General features: G+C 36.5%; 2 protein-coding genes across 2 annotated transcripts in view; both read right to left on the bottom strand.

Moving 5' to 3' along the window:
- LOC123877083 (DE-cadherin) overlaps positions 1-18,189 on the bottom strand; it is a 285,461-nt gene that overhangs the window by 206,481 nt on the left and 60,791 nt on the right. The gene's annotated exons all lie outside the window — the stretch shown is intronic.
- LOC123877084 lies at positions 10,275-17,688 on the bottom strand. The gene is made up of 3 exons (XM_045923595.1): positions 16,188-17,688; positions 15,427-15,437; positions 10,275-10,297 (listed from the first exon to the last, which is right to left on the bottom strand). The coding sequence occupies exon 1, from the start codon at positions 17,244-17,246 to the stop codon at positions 16,188-16,190; it is 1,059 nt and encodes a 352-aa protein (XP_045779551.1). The 5' UTR covers positions 17,247-17,688; the 3' UTR covers positions 10,275-10,297; positions 15,427-15,437.

The raw sequence follows: 18,189 nt of genomic DNA, 5'->3' as shown, positions 1-18,189 counted from the left end.
CCACATCATAATGTAGACAGGACTCACGCCAGAATGGGCTCTATTGTTCTCTTGTAAGCATCAAAATCGCGTGTCAGTTTAGACAGGTTGTTAACTCGAACTGATGGTAATTCGATTATGAGTTTAGTTGTGCCCCCAATAACGTTAACGGGATCGTGTTAGGCTGTTGAATGAGGGTGTTATACATAAATCACTTGTTTTCTAAGGGCTTTACTTTAAACAATTTCCAGAGACTACAGACTGTAGAGGTGGGCGGACTACACGTCTTGTCTTAGTTAAGAGAGGCATATACTTCTTATATACTTACATATCTCCTTCAAGACTCTATTTCGATCTCATGAGATGGAGACTGAATGATAAACAATGATTGTAAATGGTAACGTACTATACTTGAAGGACACAAACAGTTATGTACCTCTACCTTCTACTTAACATGAAATCAACAAGGACCGATTAATGCAGAAAGGACATAAATAGCGTCTACAAGAAATTTTTGGAGTACATATTGCTTGTAGGCAATTTTTAATACCACTGGCTGGGCCTTCTCAGATTAGAACTTAAAAAAATTCAAATGACAATCATAAGTAGTCTTGAGGAGTTATTGATTAAATCAAATCATTTCTTTGCACAATAATAGGTACTTACAGTACAACTAAAACACATGCCAAGACATTCACCACAAGAGTTTCTAATGGAAGGAGTTTCACTCTCAGCAATGGATGTGACGATACAGAAAGATATATGTAAATATCTATGTTGTACGTAACATGTAGATTGTAGGTAGGTATAAAACAATGTTCAAACAAGATCTAGTGCGTACCGTGTAGTGTAGCTTGCTTCAAGACAAGTGTACAACCGATAACCAGATCTGACGGGACATGTTATACGTACAATATTATGTACCTAGTTACTTGAATAGATAATAGGAACTTACAATGTACATAGGTAGCCACAGCCTGTATTGTGTTAAAAAGATAACACAAATTGGACTTGTAGTTATAATTATTTGCAATCAATTTAATTAAACAATAAACACAGCTCCCGTTTAAAGCCTAACTTGTTTAGAAGGTCTAAATTAGATTTCCCGAATACAAACTATACCTAATGAAAATTTCAATAACAAAGGTAAGAGAGGTTTATAATATTAATTAATTAATAGAATCGAATTGTTGCGAAATTAAGGCTCCTATGTGTGCCTATGTTTTGTGCGCATCAGAGTTCTGTGCCTAGAACACAGCCTTTTTTTATAAACTTGATAACGTTTCTCAGAGCTTCCCAATCTATAATACACTAATATAATAAAGGCGAAAGTTTGTGTGAATGTATGTGTGTGTGTATGTTTGTTACTCTTTCACGCAAAAACTACAGAACGGATTTGGCTGAAATTTGAAATGGACATAAATTATACCCTGGATTAACACATAGGCTACTTTTTATCCCGGAAAATCAAATAGTTCCCACGGGATTTTGAGATTTTTTTTTAAGTTTGGATGTAGGGGATAGTGTATCCGATTCTGAAAGTTCTTTCACTGATAGATGTTTACATTATACCCGAAACAGCAAAGATATTATAAACGCTAAGTGTGCGAGGGGTTTTAATGGGTAAAAATCTCATGTAACCCGATTTCTCACCTAAAAAGTCCCGCCTGTTAACAAGAAAAAGGTACATGATTAAAATTTTTTAAACAGCTGACTTTAGTAGATAATAGTTATTTTGATAATATAGATATCATGTACTTAATCAGTCAAGTGTGTGCAAGACTTTATGTTAACAGCTTACCAAACCACAGACATGTTCCAGTGAAATGTTGAACAAGAGAGCGAACTGTGTAGTAGGTTTCTATACAAGCGTTCAGCCGATAAACCGATCTTTGGGTGGACGTTGGCTTTATAAAATGCCCAAGACGAATTGTATTCAAGCTTCAACATTTGGCTAAGGCATTCCGAACCAGTGGTAGATACTCTTGACGATTCAAAAGTACTTGTAAAAGTCTAATTGAATAAAAATAATTTGAATTTGAATTTTATTCTAAATACAGTTGTTAGTAAATGGCACTATATAGTTATTACTTTAAAATTATTAAATAATTGGTTTTTTTTCTTATAATGTTTAAGTTATAATGAAGTTATAGTATAATTATAGGCTTTGGCAAGAAATCTAATAAACAAGGCTAACTCCAAAGACTACGGCGATGAGCCGGAACAATCGGTTACGTTGAATCATTGACAAGAGCTAATGACTCAGACTTTAGACACTGACTCAACTGTTATCTCTATCCCTCTCCAACTACACACCTGAAGTTAAAGCGAAACAAGGAAAGAAGTACGGGGAATTAAGACCAATAAATGCACGGATAAAATGTTTCTCCGAAGTAGGTCGGTCAGATTAATCTTCATCCTAAAGGCCTATGCACATGAGATATTTTTTACGCGCAGAAAATGTTGTGTCGAGTTGCTGTGAGAACTTAGACGTGGCTGTTATAAAAATCTATAGGCTAATATAGTATTATGGATTTATATAACTTAATGGATTGTAAGTTTTAAGTTAACAAGTGTATGTCTGTTTACTGCTCAACTACTAAATTGATCTTGATGGGCACATACATAGATACCTATACTAGCTTGCATCCTGGAGACTGAAAAGAAAACAGAGATTTATTAAAACTTAAATCCACACAAACGCATCGCGGGCATCAGTTAGTATTCTGTTGAGAGGTATTTTCATTCGAATATTGTTCATTATAAATCCTTGGCATTGTTTTACCCTATTCCAAAATATACAGATCTAGCTATATAAACCCTCTGTGTTTTTTCCGAACGCAATGCAGAACACTCTTATGCCTTTGAACACGTTCATGGATTAAAGTACTTAGATACGTCAATACCAGACGTGCTTTGATATGAAATCAGTAAAACAAAACTTTGCTTCGTCTGTCCGCGCGTTTAAGTCAATACAAGTGCAACTCTAGTTTTACAAAATCAGAAAAAGAAAATTCAATCATGACATCGCGCGTTTTTAGTACCCGTATGGTCTGCGCGTAGGAAAGACTTCGTCTACATGCACCCTTATTTTAGATGTTTTAAAGCTCTTTACGGGTGCTTGAAATGGGTATATTTAAATTTTCTTTGATCTAAAAGTATTTATGTAGGTATAAAAAGATACTTCAGCCTTCATGGATGTTAAATCAAAAACATTTTGCAAGAGGAAATCATAATTACATTTTCGTTTACACAATTTTTCGAGCGTAGTCGAAGATATATTATAGGAACGAATTTCGATGATAAAATTACTTACTTAAAAATTTAAAATTCACTTGGCTTTTCCACTTTTGCGTGGAATTTCAAAGAGAACTACAGACCTATTTTATTCGATAACATTTAACGTGTGTTCAGTCCTGAACAATGCCACCCCTACTACTGTTTAAATTTTGTACGCCCGCACCATCCAAATCCTGATAATATTATTATTATGTGAAAGTTTAGATGTTTGGATGTTTGTTAATCCTTCATGCCCTATCCACGCCACAATAACTGAACCGATTTGGCTGAAATTTGAAATGGAGATAGCTTATATTCATCTCATACTCTAAATCAACACATACTTCCTATCACGGTAAATCAAGGAACTCCCACGGGATTTTCAAAACCTAAATCTACAAGGACGAAGTCGCAGACATTAGCTAGTAATTTATACCTACATCTCGTAATAGTTGGGTGAGGACCATGTTATAAGACATACACGTATCTGTGTTTTTATCAAATTCGGTTCAGCGGTGAAAAGGGTTTACGATTCTTCGTCCACGTATATTCCAAGTATACCTCGGGTTCAATAGTAGACAAGAAGAAATAGTATGTATTCTTTTAAAATAATGCCCAATAAAAAAGGGATCAATATGTCACCCAGCGCGATCAAACCCACTTTACACATACGTTGTCCTCATCCCATATCTTTTAAACAAGCCAAAAATTGTTGGACCCTTAGACCTAATAGATTTCGGACAGCCGAAATTGTCGTGAACGGACCAATACCATTATTGGGATGTTATGATCACACATTACAAGGGTCCAACTGGATTACTTTTCGCAAGATGACCGGCACGTGATGCCAGCAGTGTCCTGGAGTTCATAATCTTATAATTTATGTAAGTACTAAGGCAAAGTCAAAATTGGTAGACATTGTACCTTTTTGAAATTTAACAAAGTAAATATTTAGAAGTGAAGCAGTGCTGGTAATTTTTTATTACGCTATTCTAATTTGTTCAACTTACTACACAACTAGGGAATTCTGTAAGCCCTAGATAAGTTATTTGAATGCAGAAAACAGAAGATGTTCGACGTTTTGAATTAATTTGAGCAAAACTGTGTGAACGTAACGTCATACATTCCTCTGCTTAATTAATAAATCTTGTTCGTCATTTCTAAAGTGAAGGACATTCCAGTGTGTTTGTCGATACAATATCAAGCATTGCTTCGAGTTTTAGTTGCAGAGAAAATTTTATATTTACCACTAAATTATTTTGACGATTCAAAAGTACTTGTAAAAGTTTATTTGAATAAAAATATATTCTATTCTATTCTAATGGCCTTTATCGCTTTAATAAATGAACATGCATTTAAAAGTGTTTTTCTTTTCACGTCAAGAGCCATTTTATAAAAAGCTGATTCTTTGTTCTGTGAGCAATTAAAGACAATTTTCATTGTAATTGTAAAGCGAAAGAGAAGCAATCTACAAATTATTAAGAGATTTGAAATAAAAGAGCGCTGTTTATTTTTCGCCATTGCTTTTATGCCTTAATTCAGAATTCTAATTGAAGTTTAAACAGACAAAAATATTGTTGTAAGTATAACTTTTTTACCATCGCGCCTCAGGTGTCAAACCTTCTCAGACAAACAACTTCAATTATTTCAGTCCCTCGAGAAACATCATAATTTATTGAGCGAGTTTATAGAAATTCGGTACAATACTACTTATACCCAGTCATAGTAGGTCAAAGAGGCGTAGTACTGTCTTGCATTGACGATACACTATCAATTTATAGCCTACTTTGTGTATGGTGGGTTTAGATTCCTTAAAAATCCCGTGGAAACTGTTTGACTTTCTGAGATAAAAAGTAACCTATACCCATTGCCGGAATGCAATTTATCTCCGTATCAAACGTCAAAAACGGTAAAACAGAGGGCTATGAAAAGTTAACTGACAGATAGACAAACTCACATTTGTTATAATAGTATGGATATGAACACCATTATCTTAATGCTTACGTTGCAATTAATTTAGAACACGAATCACAGATAGACAATAACTTTTTATCAAACAGTCAAAAATTGAGGGAACATTTCTGACGACCAGCTTATTCTTGTGCATGCCACAAAAAATATCGGGGGCAAAAACTCTCGCCTTTATATATCGCCAATTGCCAAAGTATGTTTGAAAATTCATAGCTGATATAAATTTTATTGCAGTCAATTGATCGGAGCTCCAGTATTATTTTATAGTTTGTCGATGTTTTCACAGCTATTTCGCTACGATATTATTTTTAGGGTTCCGAAACTCAAAAGGAAAGAGGAACCTTTATACGATTACTTTGTTGTCTGTCTGTCTGTCCGTCTGCCATGTCAAGAAAACCTATAGGGTACTTCCCGTAGACCTAGAATCATGAAATTTGGCAGGTAGATAGATCTTATAGTATCTAAAAGTAAAGGAAAAAATCCGAAAACTGTGAATTTGTTGTTACATCACAAAAAAAAATGCGTTGTTCATGAACAAATGATAAGTATTTTCAATTTGCAAAGTAAGATAACTACACCAAGTGTATATCAAATGAAAGGGCTTTACCTGTACATTCTAAAACAGATTTTAATTTATTTTTATGCAAAATAGTTTTTGATTTATCATGCAAAATGTCGAAAAAACACCCGAGTACGGAACCCTCGGTGCACGAGTCTGACTCGCACTTGGCCGATTTTTTTAATCTTATTTGGTCACGTTTTCGAGTGCTTTGAGAATAATAATACCGCTAATGGAGCTTCTGTTTGGTCTAGAGAGTTAGTACACGCTGTTGCCTGTAAAAATATTCTACACTTTTAGCGGACAAATTGATTAGGTTAAGACTTTTGCTGTAGAGATGAGCAAACTTTTTTATTCTACGTACTACGTGTTAAGTACGTGGCAAACTATTGTGAAGTGCTCTCACTATAATTTTCAGAGTCTTTTAGTAGTTAGGTACTCTCATTTATAAAAGGACAACCTGACAGTGTCTGAATACTAACATACAATTTAATCTTACTTTTAATTTAATCTTACATAAAAATCTTTACTTGAAAGGGTCCAGTTTAAGAAATTAATTCTAGTATCGACTATTCTAACAAATTAGTCGATACTAGAATTAATGTCATAAACTGGACCCTTTCAAGTAAAGATTTTTATATAAACCTGTGAGGATGATACTGCCATTGTCGCAAATAAAATACCTTAAGCCTACGTTGTCGTATTAGTTTACAAGTTGCGAAAAACCAAATTAAATTTGAATTTCGCGGGCAGGCCAGTCTCATGCCCCTTAAATAAGGATTTTCAGCGAGTACACCAGCTAGTTAAATAAAAATATACTATACTTACCTGCTTATCCTTTTTTTACCTTACTGATAAGTAAACTTTTTAAGCCAGAAAAATTACCAGTCAGAAGAACAAGACAATATCTACCGAATAAATTACACTGTAACCTTTTGACAACAGAACTTATAATAATTAAGCACTCCGCGCCGCCCTTCCAGTGTATTCCAAACCAGCTTAGGTACAGTAAATCGATAAAAACAATTTATATGAAGATTTGCTCTTAAGTACGGTAGACTTACAAACAGCAGTTGGCCCGAGAGCGGCAATGAAGGAAATTTGGAACAAACAAACAGAAACAATGAGAGTTGTTTCTTATTTCACACAAAAACAAAGTTTCCCCTCGACCTTTTATATAATAAGGCGCCTTGTTGAGTTAATTGTATAATTACTCATCAGACAAGTGAGGAGGTTAAGACGCTACTTGGTATTAATGATACGAACAAAATAAAAGTCTCGAGACCTTATCATATTACACAGAAAAGAAAAGGATAAAAATGTGCTAATTTAGTTATACTCTTAAAGTGTTTTGAGACGACGTGAAAACGGTGTGGAATTGATTAAAAGACACGGTTCTGCTTTGGACAGTCTCCCGCTTTAATCTTGGATTAATAAAGCTTTTAACATTCGTTCAAATTTCAAAAGCTAGCATAGGGATTCCATTTTAATAACCATATTGTATTGTATTAATAACGAGTGTACGGGGTTTATTGAAACTGCCATACATCTAACAAGTTAGCCCGCTTTCACCAGACTGCATCATCACTTGCCACCAGGTGAGATCTAAGTCAAGGGCCAACTTGTATCGGAATAAAAAAAATGTTACGCTTGTTATACCTACGTAGCCGTGTAAATGACATTAGCATCCCAAAACCCATCAAAAAACGTAAAGCCATCGCCTAGCTAAAAAAAGGAAAAACAACGATATAGCACTCAACAAAAATAAAACCAATTACAATTCGTTACGCACTCAAAAGCTGTAAAGAGAAATTTATGAACTGCCATAAATAATTTAGATTTGTGTGAGTCGTAACGAATATCAACTTTGTTTCGTACTGACCCTTGACCTCGGTTTGAGAGTTTACTACCCGGCAAGATGGAAAAGTATAAAAAATCAACCCCTCGTAAAGATAATAGCTGGAGTATACCCATTCGAGGAAAAAATACCACACTAAAATTGTGGAACTACCTTGTCACCAATTGAGCAATGTTCACTGAACAATAACGCACAAAGCAAACATTCTTTCTGGATTTCAATGGTCAAGTTTGTTAGTAATTTTGGCCAATTGATATAAAATGAAACCATTTAAGTAGATCAGTGTTACTTTATTAACCTCAATTGTTAAATTGCCAAGGGCTCTCTTTTTTATTCATTACTTTTATACTTTTATTTTATGTAATTTCACTGTGTGTAGTGGCTGTGGCTTTATATTGTTTTAATCATACCTTGAAAGTCGTCATGAATTTCTTCAATATCGTCATTCACTTTTGCAGCTGACCCATTTTAAAATCTAAATTCTATTGACGTTACATTGTACCACAAGTATCTAAATCTGGCATAAGGGTTCTCCCTTTCTTTCCACTTCAACATAGGAAATGGATCGTTTATTCCTTTGAACGCTTTCATTTAAATTCATATTGTCTTTATTTTTTCTTTCTTTCTTTATATTCTTTCCTACGACGTCAACACCAAAGCTGTTAAAGCTTTGGTGTTGGTGTATTTCTAATTAGAATTGTTTGTAGCTTTCTAGCCAGTATTTAAATAGCGTTACATTGTTAACCTCAATAAAATATAATAGAAATGGTAAAAGAATTTTCCTTTTCTTTACTGCAAACAGTTCCTGTGGTTTCATGCTTCTAATTCACGTATTTTAATATTTTTTTAGGTTTTAAGCGATACCAACACTAGCTCTAACGGTATTTTTTAATTGAAATTGTTTGCAGTTTCTACCTTGTGACAAGCTCGACACTTCTATTTTTAAATGGAGTTTTTAGTTTTGACATATCTTTTTTTTTGGAAGATATTAGGTTGAATTTTTAGTTATACTCGATGGTTATACTTTACTCATTTTTGAGAAGTCGGAAATTTGTTGTTTTGTGTTTTGCAGTTTGTAATAATTTATAATACGCGGTACTACTATTTATTTTATCCGTTTTAGAACAATGGCGCTGAGACAATTAGCTGTGCTGTAGGCAGTTGTATAAAAGGTATTATAGAGATATGATATCGTCAACCTTGTTCTTGATTCACAAGACTGGAATGCAGTCAAGAGATGTAGTAATACCGCTACTTGGCCCTACAAACATAAAAGTAATAAGAAATAATACATAGGTTGAAGCTAGAAGGTATAGTATCTTTTAATTATAAAATCATCCATCTATTCATCATCCTACATTCTGCCAGAGACATGGTTTTTTGAGAGCGCGCTTTTCAGTCACTTCCTAGTTCTTCTTGAGGTTATCTGTACAGTAGTGTCTGCAGTAAGGTTGTCTGGTATTGTGGGTTGGAGGTTATCCCACTATGCGCTTACCCGTACGAGATGTGGTTTCCACTATAGAACACGTCACACCTCCGCGATTGTTGATACAAATACTGAATTTAAACTATGATAATATTGACCTACATTAACCAGTTATGCCAGAATCTGTTTTGTATCTAGGTGTAGGTCGAGAAAGAACAATATATTATGATGTACGCATAACACCCACATTTGACGTATTGTTACGCTTATAAAGTTACGTTGGCGTTACATGAAATTGGAACACATATGCAAAGTTGATAAAATGTGTAGGAGTCTGCTCTAACTGCTGTTTTATAGCAGAAAGTTCGACTACTTACTCGTATATTACGACTTTTTCTTGTAACTTTTATTGCTGACTTCTGCGAAGTTAATATAAAATACAACGAGTAGCATTTGTTCGTGAATTTAGTTCACATAATAAACCATTAAAATCTTTTGGTAGAGCGAAATCTTTTGTTAACTAAAAGAAATAACTATAACTAGGCCTGGTTAAAAATCATAACCGGCAACTCGGTGGCTTTATTTTGGCCTGTTGTAAAGAGTCCACTAGCTTTCAATTACTATGCGAAACGAAAGCAGTCGGCTTTGCAGCAATGGACCGTCACCTTTGTTAATTTCCTTTTGGTTCAATCTATTCTTTCTGGTTTCACACTGAAAATCTCAATAGAATCGTGTCCAAATACTGAATGAAATAACTTATTGTTAAAATGGCCATCTAATTTTTTACTAACATTTTCGATACTTGTGGTTATTATTATGTCAGCTAAAATCTAAGATTGCTATACGTACCTAGTATGGTTTAGGGACAAAAAATTTGCGGATTGCAATTTCGTTTTTGCTTATAACTTGATGTTCAGTGTCATTACGACTATTACAGGTTCATACTTAACACAATTTTGGTTTGAAATATCCCTTCTATGGGAATTAATTTTAGTTCAATGGTTAAAATACGTATAGATTTTATCGGGGTTAACTCATTATTCCTGTAGTCGGACTCAAGTGCGACTCCGTCACATCGTCACGCATCACTATCGCGTACACTCTTCATTACCTACTCCCATTAATGAATGAAAAACAAACTTCACCTCTTGTTCAGAAACCAGCGCTTCAAACAAAAAAAAAACAGATGCAAATACGTTCATTAAAGCAAATATAATAATATTCTGGCATGTCAAAAAGCCTGAATAAAATGAAATTAACCCCAAGTAAAATGAGAAATTATTTAACGAGACCTTCGTTACTTTTAACGAAGTATAAAGTTCATATGACATGGCGTGTGGGCCGTATACAAATGGAATAGAGTGCAGTAGAGTCTTTTTAGTAACAACTTAAATTCAGCTTTATACTGTGTGATAATACGGCTGAAATTGGTATAATAAAAACAAAAAACGGAAGACGCATGGTGTGGCTTGGACATGCCTGTTTGTCTTTCAAAGTTCTCAAAATTATTTCATTGTCTGCTTTGTCCTGCGCGCATGGTCGTTGACCCAAGCTAAGACGCTAAAGAGTGTGCGAGCGAGAACAATCGTATCGCTGCGAATTAGGAAGAGAAAAACATCAGCTGGTTAAATTAATGGTGAAAACTATTGTGAATGCGAAAATCCGCTTTTGAATATCCACTTGTGAAATATCAGCACTATTGATTTTGCTCATAAATTCGTCAAATGAAAATGATTTAAAAGTAGCAACAATGCCGATCTCTTGTAGCTATATCAGTTTTACGATCTAGAATGAAGCAAGTCACACTGTAGTATGTGACAGCGACAGTGTTCAAACAGATCCTTGTATCACAAATCATTTTGGACAAAGAAGTAGTGAACACGTTTCAGTCGCATGTTGCGTTTGTCCAAGCCTTTACTCCATACACGTACGGGTTTTAAAAAGTTTTTATTTACTCACGGCACGGTTTTATTCCTTACACGAAATCCAATTAAGTGCGGGCTGAATGGCATATAGTGAACGGGCCTGCCGAAATTAAACCAACATTCATAAATAAAACACTGCACGGTTAAGCGTTATCTTGACAGCCAGAAAGTGTACCAGTACTGTTTACTCGCTTTTTTGAAATTGAATATGTACAAAAGGCATGCGGTTATTGATAGATACAAGCGTTACATTGAAAATTCAGACACTAGAGTTTATGAAAATTGCTATTGTTGTTCTGGCTTCACCTGCTTCATCCAATCTATCGTTTTCTTAAACTCCACTTTGTACTTGAAACAGAATCTGACAGAACAGAGTTCTGTGCTTATTCGTATAGCATAGATCTCTTCTCTAAAAATAAAATCGTTTCCTAGTCCACCTTTTTTCTTCTTTTTTTTCTTATGTTTTGGAACGAGAGGAAGGAGAAAAGGTAGATTAAATATTGTACTACTTAAACTGATATTTTGAGGTGTTCTAGTTCCTAAATTCTACGTTCCGAAATTTCCAATTTTAGATTTTCCGGTGGAACAATTTACAGTTCATTTCGCTTATCGCGGTTCAAATTTACTGGGGTACGTATACAACCTCACAATACCCAGTTTTGAGCACAAAAGTGCAATTAAGGCAACACTTAATAAAATCTTGCGTGTTCAAGGACTGTTTCACGCAATGAAATTCCTTCTACGCTCGCATAATTTCAACCTCAAGATAGCGTGATAAACATTTTCAAATTATCCCAAAAGGTTAAGCTTGGGATCTCGTTTATTCAAACCAAATATTTTAAAGCGAGCTTTTAATTAAACTTGGTCCTGTTTTAAGTACACAAAATAGAATTATTTTGTGTACTTAAAACAGCTTAGCTTTGCTCAGAAAGTTCCGTTCTCTCTGCGTCGTGTTCCACATTACTGAGGGTCATGACTTCTGCCACCAAGGAGTATTTTGTGAATGATGTCGCGCCATTTCTTTCAGTTCTTTGCGACATGCAGGGCTTCGTGGACTTTGCCATAAGGAGTGGTACGGATTTGATAGGTTCAACGCATCGGGCTACTTTTTTAAAAATTCCATTACAAGTTAGCCCTTGACTGCAATTACACCTGGTGCTGAGTGATGATTCAGTCTAAGGTGGAAGTGGACTAACTTAGAACAGAAAGGGTAGTTTTTTTACCCCGACGTTTCTTTCCGTTCAAATTGTTAGATGGATCATAATGATCTTTTCTTTTTCCGTAGAGATAAATACGTATTTATAAAGTTATTCCCGTAGTACCTGGTTATCCCAAATTAGAAAATTGCACCTTCCTCCAAAATGTTCCATTCTTGTCAAATATTTGGTGCAAATAGGTCACAGTTTTACCTCAGAACATCTCTACCTAAATTGGTTTTAACAAACTGTCCCACAATTTCGTACGACTAAACTAGAAAACCTAATTCAAACATAGCAAAACTGTGCTCTTGTCCTATTTACTTGTTCTAATCCAAGTTGAGTTATTTTAATAACATTTTAACATTATGTAATACTTGTGTGCTAGTGCATGTATGCATTTTAATTACTTAAGAGGGCTCTCTCCGTCACTCGTTTCATACAATCGTAGTTCCAATTTCATTTGAATATTAAGCAACTAAAGTCCATGAAATTTTGCAGACATATTCTGGAAACTAATATCTATGTCTGTGGTTTTCCAGATTTCTGTTAAAATATTCGGTTTCAAAGTTACGCGGTCTTAAAAATTTTCATACAAATCTTTGAACCCCTGTAATTTTAAAACTACATATTTTTAGAAAAATCTAAAACACCACAGACACAGATATTAGTTTCTAGAATATGTCTGCAAAATTTCATGGACTTTGGTTGCTTAATATTCAAATGAAATTGGAACTACGATTGTATGAAACGAGTGACGGAGTGAGCCCTGTTAAGTGGCATTTCAAAGCTATATCGCATAAAAAGCAAATGGAATGGCAAAGTATTGCTTCGAGTAAAAAAACTCAAAAGCCATGCATATTTTCTTAATTTTATTTCTGCTGTTTGGATTTTCAAACTTTTAATTTTAAATCATCAAAATTATTTCTGTTTAATTGATTCATTAAAAGACTATTTACGTGATTGAAATTATTGGTAGAGGCACTCCAGCTTATTCTTGGAAATGAACAATATCTTCCTAATTGGCTCACTTTTAGGTATTCATAATAATTTATAGTTCGACTGGTATTGTCAAGCGACTTAATGGAAATACTTTGGAGAAGCCAAGGAGGGTCTCTAGAACCAACATCAATACACTGAGAGGTTTGGAGATGAATTTTTAGGTCTTTATCTTGGTATATCAATAATTTCTGATAATGTTATGTGTTAGTACTACACACATAACCTTAGTAACAGCTATACAGCTATCGGAATCTTGGCTCCTAATAACAATCCGTTTACGATATTGCACCACTTATTTTTGGAGGCTGTACTTCTTTTAATAGTGTGGTTAGTATGAGATTTTACACCTCACCAAAGTTGATAGAAATCGAGCGTCGTAAGTCGAAAAACAATAACGTCAGAGTAAAATGGATCCGACGGAACTTGATTTAAAGTAAAAAAAGTCAGTATCACTTCCGCTAGGAGCATTGGTTGTAGATGTAGAACGAACTTACGCTTAAAAACAAGGTTGATAAGGTCTATTTTACGTTGATGCTAAATCCTATCACGACTAGTCGACGCTCGAATCCTATCAACGCTGATAAGCTGACGTTAAATCTTATACTAAGGTCTGATCAACGCAATGTCCTGGTTTACGTCCGCGAGGTCTCTTTCCTCCGATTAAGAGGAAAATGTAACAGAAGCAAATAAATACAGCATCGAACGAAAAAATGCAGGTAATATTTTTTTCGAACTCGCTAATTTTCGCTCCATTAACGTCGGCAACGCCTTCGCAAATACACCATCAATTTTGTATACGAACCCGATGGCTGTCATCGTGAACCACTAATGGTATTGGAAACAGCGTGGCTAATTAAGTCTTTGCATTTAATTTATAGCTTGTTTCTCTTGCCCCAGCTGTAATCAAAACAAATCGTTGCCACTGGAACACGCGATCGACGATCAACTGAATTAGATAATTCTTTACACGCTCGCCGGAATGTAACGCTTTTGACGTGAAATATTGTATGGTTTTGTCTAACGCGTTTTCCAGACTTAGTACTTTTGAATTTGATACTTCTGCAAACTGTGAAACTGAACTCGTTGAAATAAAGTGATCTTTCGTTTTTGGGGTTCCGTAAGCGAAGGGTGCCAACGGAACCCTATTATTAAGACGCCGCTGTGCGTCCGTCCGTCCGTCCGTTTGCCAGTGGACTGTCAAACATTTTACCACCGAACCGCAAGACGTCGGGCGAGTTTCCATCCTTATGTCGTCGACATTCTTTCTACACGCACGAAATGTTTTGCGTCATCATTCCTCATACGCATGGCCAAGGTTTGGAATACTCTTCCCCGATCTGTGTTTCCTACCAATTACAACCCGGGTATCTTTAAAACAAGAGTGAATAGGCACCTTCTAGGTAAACGCGTCCCATCTTAGACCACATCATCACTTTCCATCAGGTGTGATTGTGGTCAAACGCTTGCCTATAGTGAATAAAAAAAAAGAGACCTGAAATTTTCACAGAATGTGCTCACGACACCATTCCCACACAACACAACCACGGCTCCGCCTCAAATCGAAGCGACCGCTAGTTGGCCACGCGCCGACAGCTAGCGGAAAGCTCACTGTCCACGCGATGACAGCTAGCTGTCACTGTACCTACGGCATCTCCTTACCACGTACGTTACAATTACTCGAGTGCTGTAGACGCGTGGGCCACTCGCTTGAAGCGTGTGGTAAGCGAGACGTCAACCATCGAGTGGCTAGATTGCTTGCTGCACGTTGTTGCAATTGTATATTGTCACTGTAAAATATATAGTATAGAGTACGACTTTAAGCCCATATATGTTTATTCTTTTACCGTGCGGGAGCTGTGCAGTGTAAGTGAGCTAAGACCTTTAGGTTAGAGTTAAAACAAGATAGATTGATGTCAGCGATACAACGCTATCTCGAGCAAAACACGTGTAACGTCAAATTATCAAAGTAATAACACAAGTAGGTACAGACTATCGGTTTAATAATATTGAAGTTTATTTCTAATGCGGTGGAATTTTAAAAATCAACATACTATGTACCCATAGTTTATAAAGAAACTCAACGTATTATGGAATATAAGGAAATATTTTTACTAAAGAATAAAACTTCCGCAAAGGAAAACTATATATTCAAGTTGGCTAACCACGGAGCCATTCAAATGTGCAAGTCAATATTTGCGGCTGATTTAACCCAACCTGGCCAGAAGCTGAATAAGTACGGGAAACTGCGCCGAACCGCACTCCAGCCTTGTTTGCTGATGCTTATCAAAGGATAGCTTTGTATGACATTTTCTATACCTACTCATGTTTGAGAGGGGAATTAAAAGCAGTTTGAAATCTAGGTATAGTTAGTTAATTATTTAAAATATTGAGAATTGTTGACGCAACAACGAAGGACCGTTTAAAAATATAATAAAATGTGAAGATAGGTCTGTTCAGATAGGTACTAGAGTTTTCAAAAAATCGACAGCCTACAATAACAATCTACCACTTACCGCTTGTTTTGGAACGTCCAATGTCACCAGAGGCACTTTTGGATGAGCACGGCACAGCACAATCGTCCACCGGTGGGGTAAAACGTGGGATTAGAGAGTTTTTGTAGTTTTTTAACACGCACGGCGCGAAAAAGGGATAGTCTGAACAGCAGTTCGTCACGGACGCAGATTTGTAATTAATTCCTCTTCTTCGCGTCACATTGTCGCTAGTGACGCAAGATGGACGGTGGTCGACCAATCAGAGACCACCGCATCACAACACGGTAGTGGCTATGTATTGCCAGCTGTAGATCTAAGAAAACCACTAGCTTGACTGAACACACCCCCTACCGAAACCATAAAAATGGTTTCCTACCAGTGAGGAAAAATAAATATTAAAATAAACATAAATATAATACAAATTAATAAATTAGTAAGCCCTAAACTAAAAACAAGAGAAATATATTAAGATTCTAAAGTTTATAATAATGTAATAATATTTAGTTAACATAAGGTAGAGGGCTTAACTTATTAACCGGTCGTTGCAACCGACTCTTTTGCGTGCGTAAAGTTACACAACGAACCACACCATCGGGACCGGGATGTAGGGCCTCTATTTTACCCAACGGCCACTGGCATGGAGGCGCGTTGTCGTCTTTAATAAGTACTAAGTCACCCACATTAATATTAATCTTTGAGGTGAACCACTTTGCACGCTGTTGAAGCGTATTTAAATACTCGCGACTCCATCGCTTCCAAAATAATTGCGAGCTTTTTTGAAGGTATTGCCAGCGCGACAATTTGCTGATCGGTTCAAGTTCAAGTTGATATTCCGGCACGGCCGTTAAACTTTTGCCTATCAGAAAATGACCGGCTGTCAACACATTAAATTCATCCGGATTATCGCTTGACGGCAATGGACACAGAGGCCGGGAATTGAGGATTGCTTCGACTTTACAGAACACGGTAGCAAGTTCCTCAAAGGTTAAGTATTTATCACCAACGCTTCGCACTAGGTGGTACTTTGCAGACTTAATTCCAGCCTCCCACAGCCCGCCCATATTTGGGGCACTGGCTACGTTGAACCTCCAGGAGATTTGTCTCTGTGCGCACCCCGCAGTGATATCTTCGTTATCTCGCAAAAATCGCTGCACTTCGTTTAAATGTTTGCTGGCAGCAGAGAAATTTGACCCGCGATCTGAGTACAGGACCGAGCAGAGCCCTCGGCGTGACGTCATTCGGTCCAGACTCGCGAGGAAACAATCAGCTGACAAGGAAGATAAAACTTCCAAATGCACAGCTTTTGTGGAAAAGCAGATAAACAATGCTAAGTAAGACTTAGTTATCTTTGCATTTTTACGTAAACTTTCCTTAATATAAAAGGGACCCCCGATGTCTACCCCTACATGCTCGAATACCTTTTGAGGCATGAGCCTGGTTGGAGGCAACGGAGCCATCTCAGGTTGCAATAAAGGTGGTTTGTTTTTGAAACAAGCCTTGCATTTAGCTAAGACGGATCTAATTAGGCGACGAGCCGATAATATCCAAAAGTTTTCCATGATTAAACTTTGAAGCGCGCGTGGCCCGGCATGTAAATATTTTTTATGACAATATTCAATGAACAATTTTGTAAACAAACTATCCTTCGGTAAGAGACGAGGATGTTTCGCATTATACGGCAACTCGGAGTAGGTGATACGACCCCCTACCCTGAGAAAGCCCCTGGAATCGAGAAAAGGTGAGAGTTTTTTAAGTGAAGTAATGACTTTTTTATTTGGCGATAAACGATCGAGTTCGTCGGAGAAGTGAACCTCCTGTACCAATCGGATCAGTGAGTCCTGAGCTGAATTCAATTCTTCAGTAGTTAAACACTTGGAGTGAATAGAAGTGCGTATTCTATTGCGCCATCTCAGAATCCACGCCACGGTTCTTTGTAATTTGGAATAAGTTGAAAATCGATTCAGCAGTCTATCGCTAAACTCCCTTTTAGATTCAGTATAATTGTCACATAATCCCACAATTCAGGAGGTTCAGATTCCTTTTCCTGAATGAAGACCGACACGGGCCAGTCAGTCGAGGGACTATACAACCACGCAGCGCCCTCTAGCCACCGATTACGTTCGGAGACTAGTTGAGACGGGGACACGCCGCGCGAGCAACAATCGGCTAAGTTATTTTCGCTGCTAACATGACGCCAAGTATGAGAAGGTACGACCTCTGTAACTTGTGCAACACGGTTACACACAAAAGTTTTTAATTTATAGGCGTCCGTGTTAAGCCATGACAATACGATTGTCGAGTCCGTTAAGCATGTAATTCTATTAATTTTAACTCGTGTTAGATTATCCCGAACGAACGTTATTAATTTGCTAAGAAGCACGGCTCCCATTAGCTCTAATCGGGGAATCGTCATAGGTTTCACCGGCGCCACTTTAGACTTGGCGGTCACTAAGCGAACCTTGACGTTGCCTCGCTCATCATTCGATACGACGTAAATGCATG

Source organism: Maniola jurtina, chromosome 22 (assembly GCF_905333055.1).
Source record: "Maniola jurtina chromosome 22, ilManJurt1.1, whole genome shotgun sequence".
Taxonomy (NCBI): domain Eukaryota; kingdom Metazoa; phylum Arthropoda; class Insecta; order Lepidoptera; family Nymphalidae; genus Maniola; species Maniola jurtina.
Note: the sequence above shows the minus strand (reverse complement) of the source record. Positions and strands in the feature narration are given on the sequence as shown.

Excerpts from the sequence above, each read along its gene's own strand:
- LOC123877084 (XM_045923595.1), bottom strand. The coding sequence starts at position 17,246 with ATGGAAAACTTTTGGATATTATCGGCTCGTCGCCTAATTAGATCCGTC.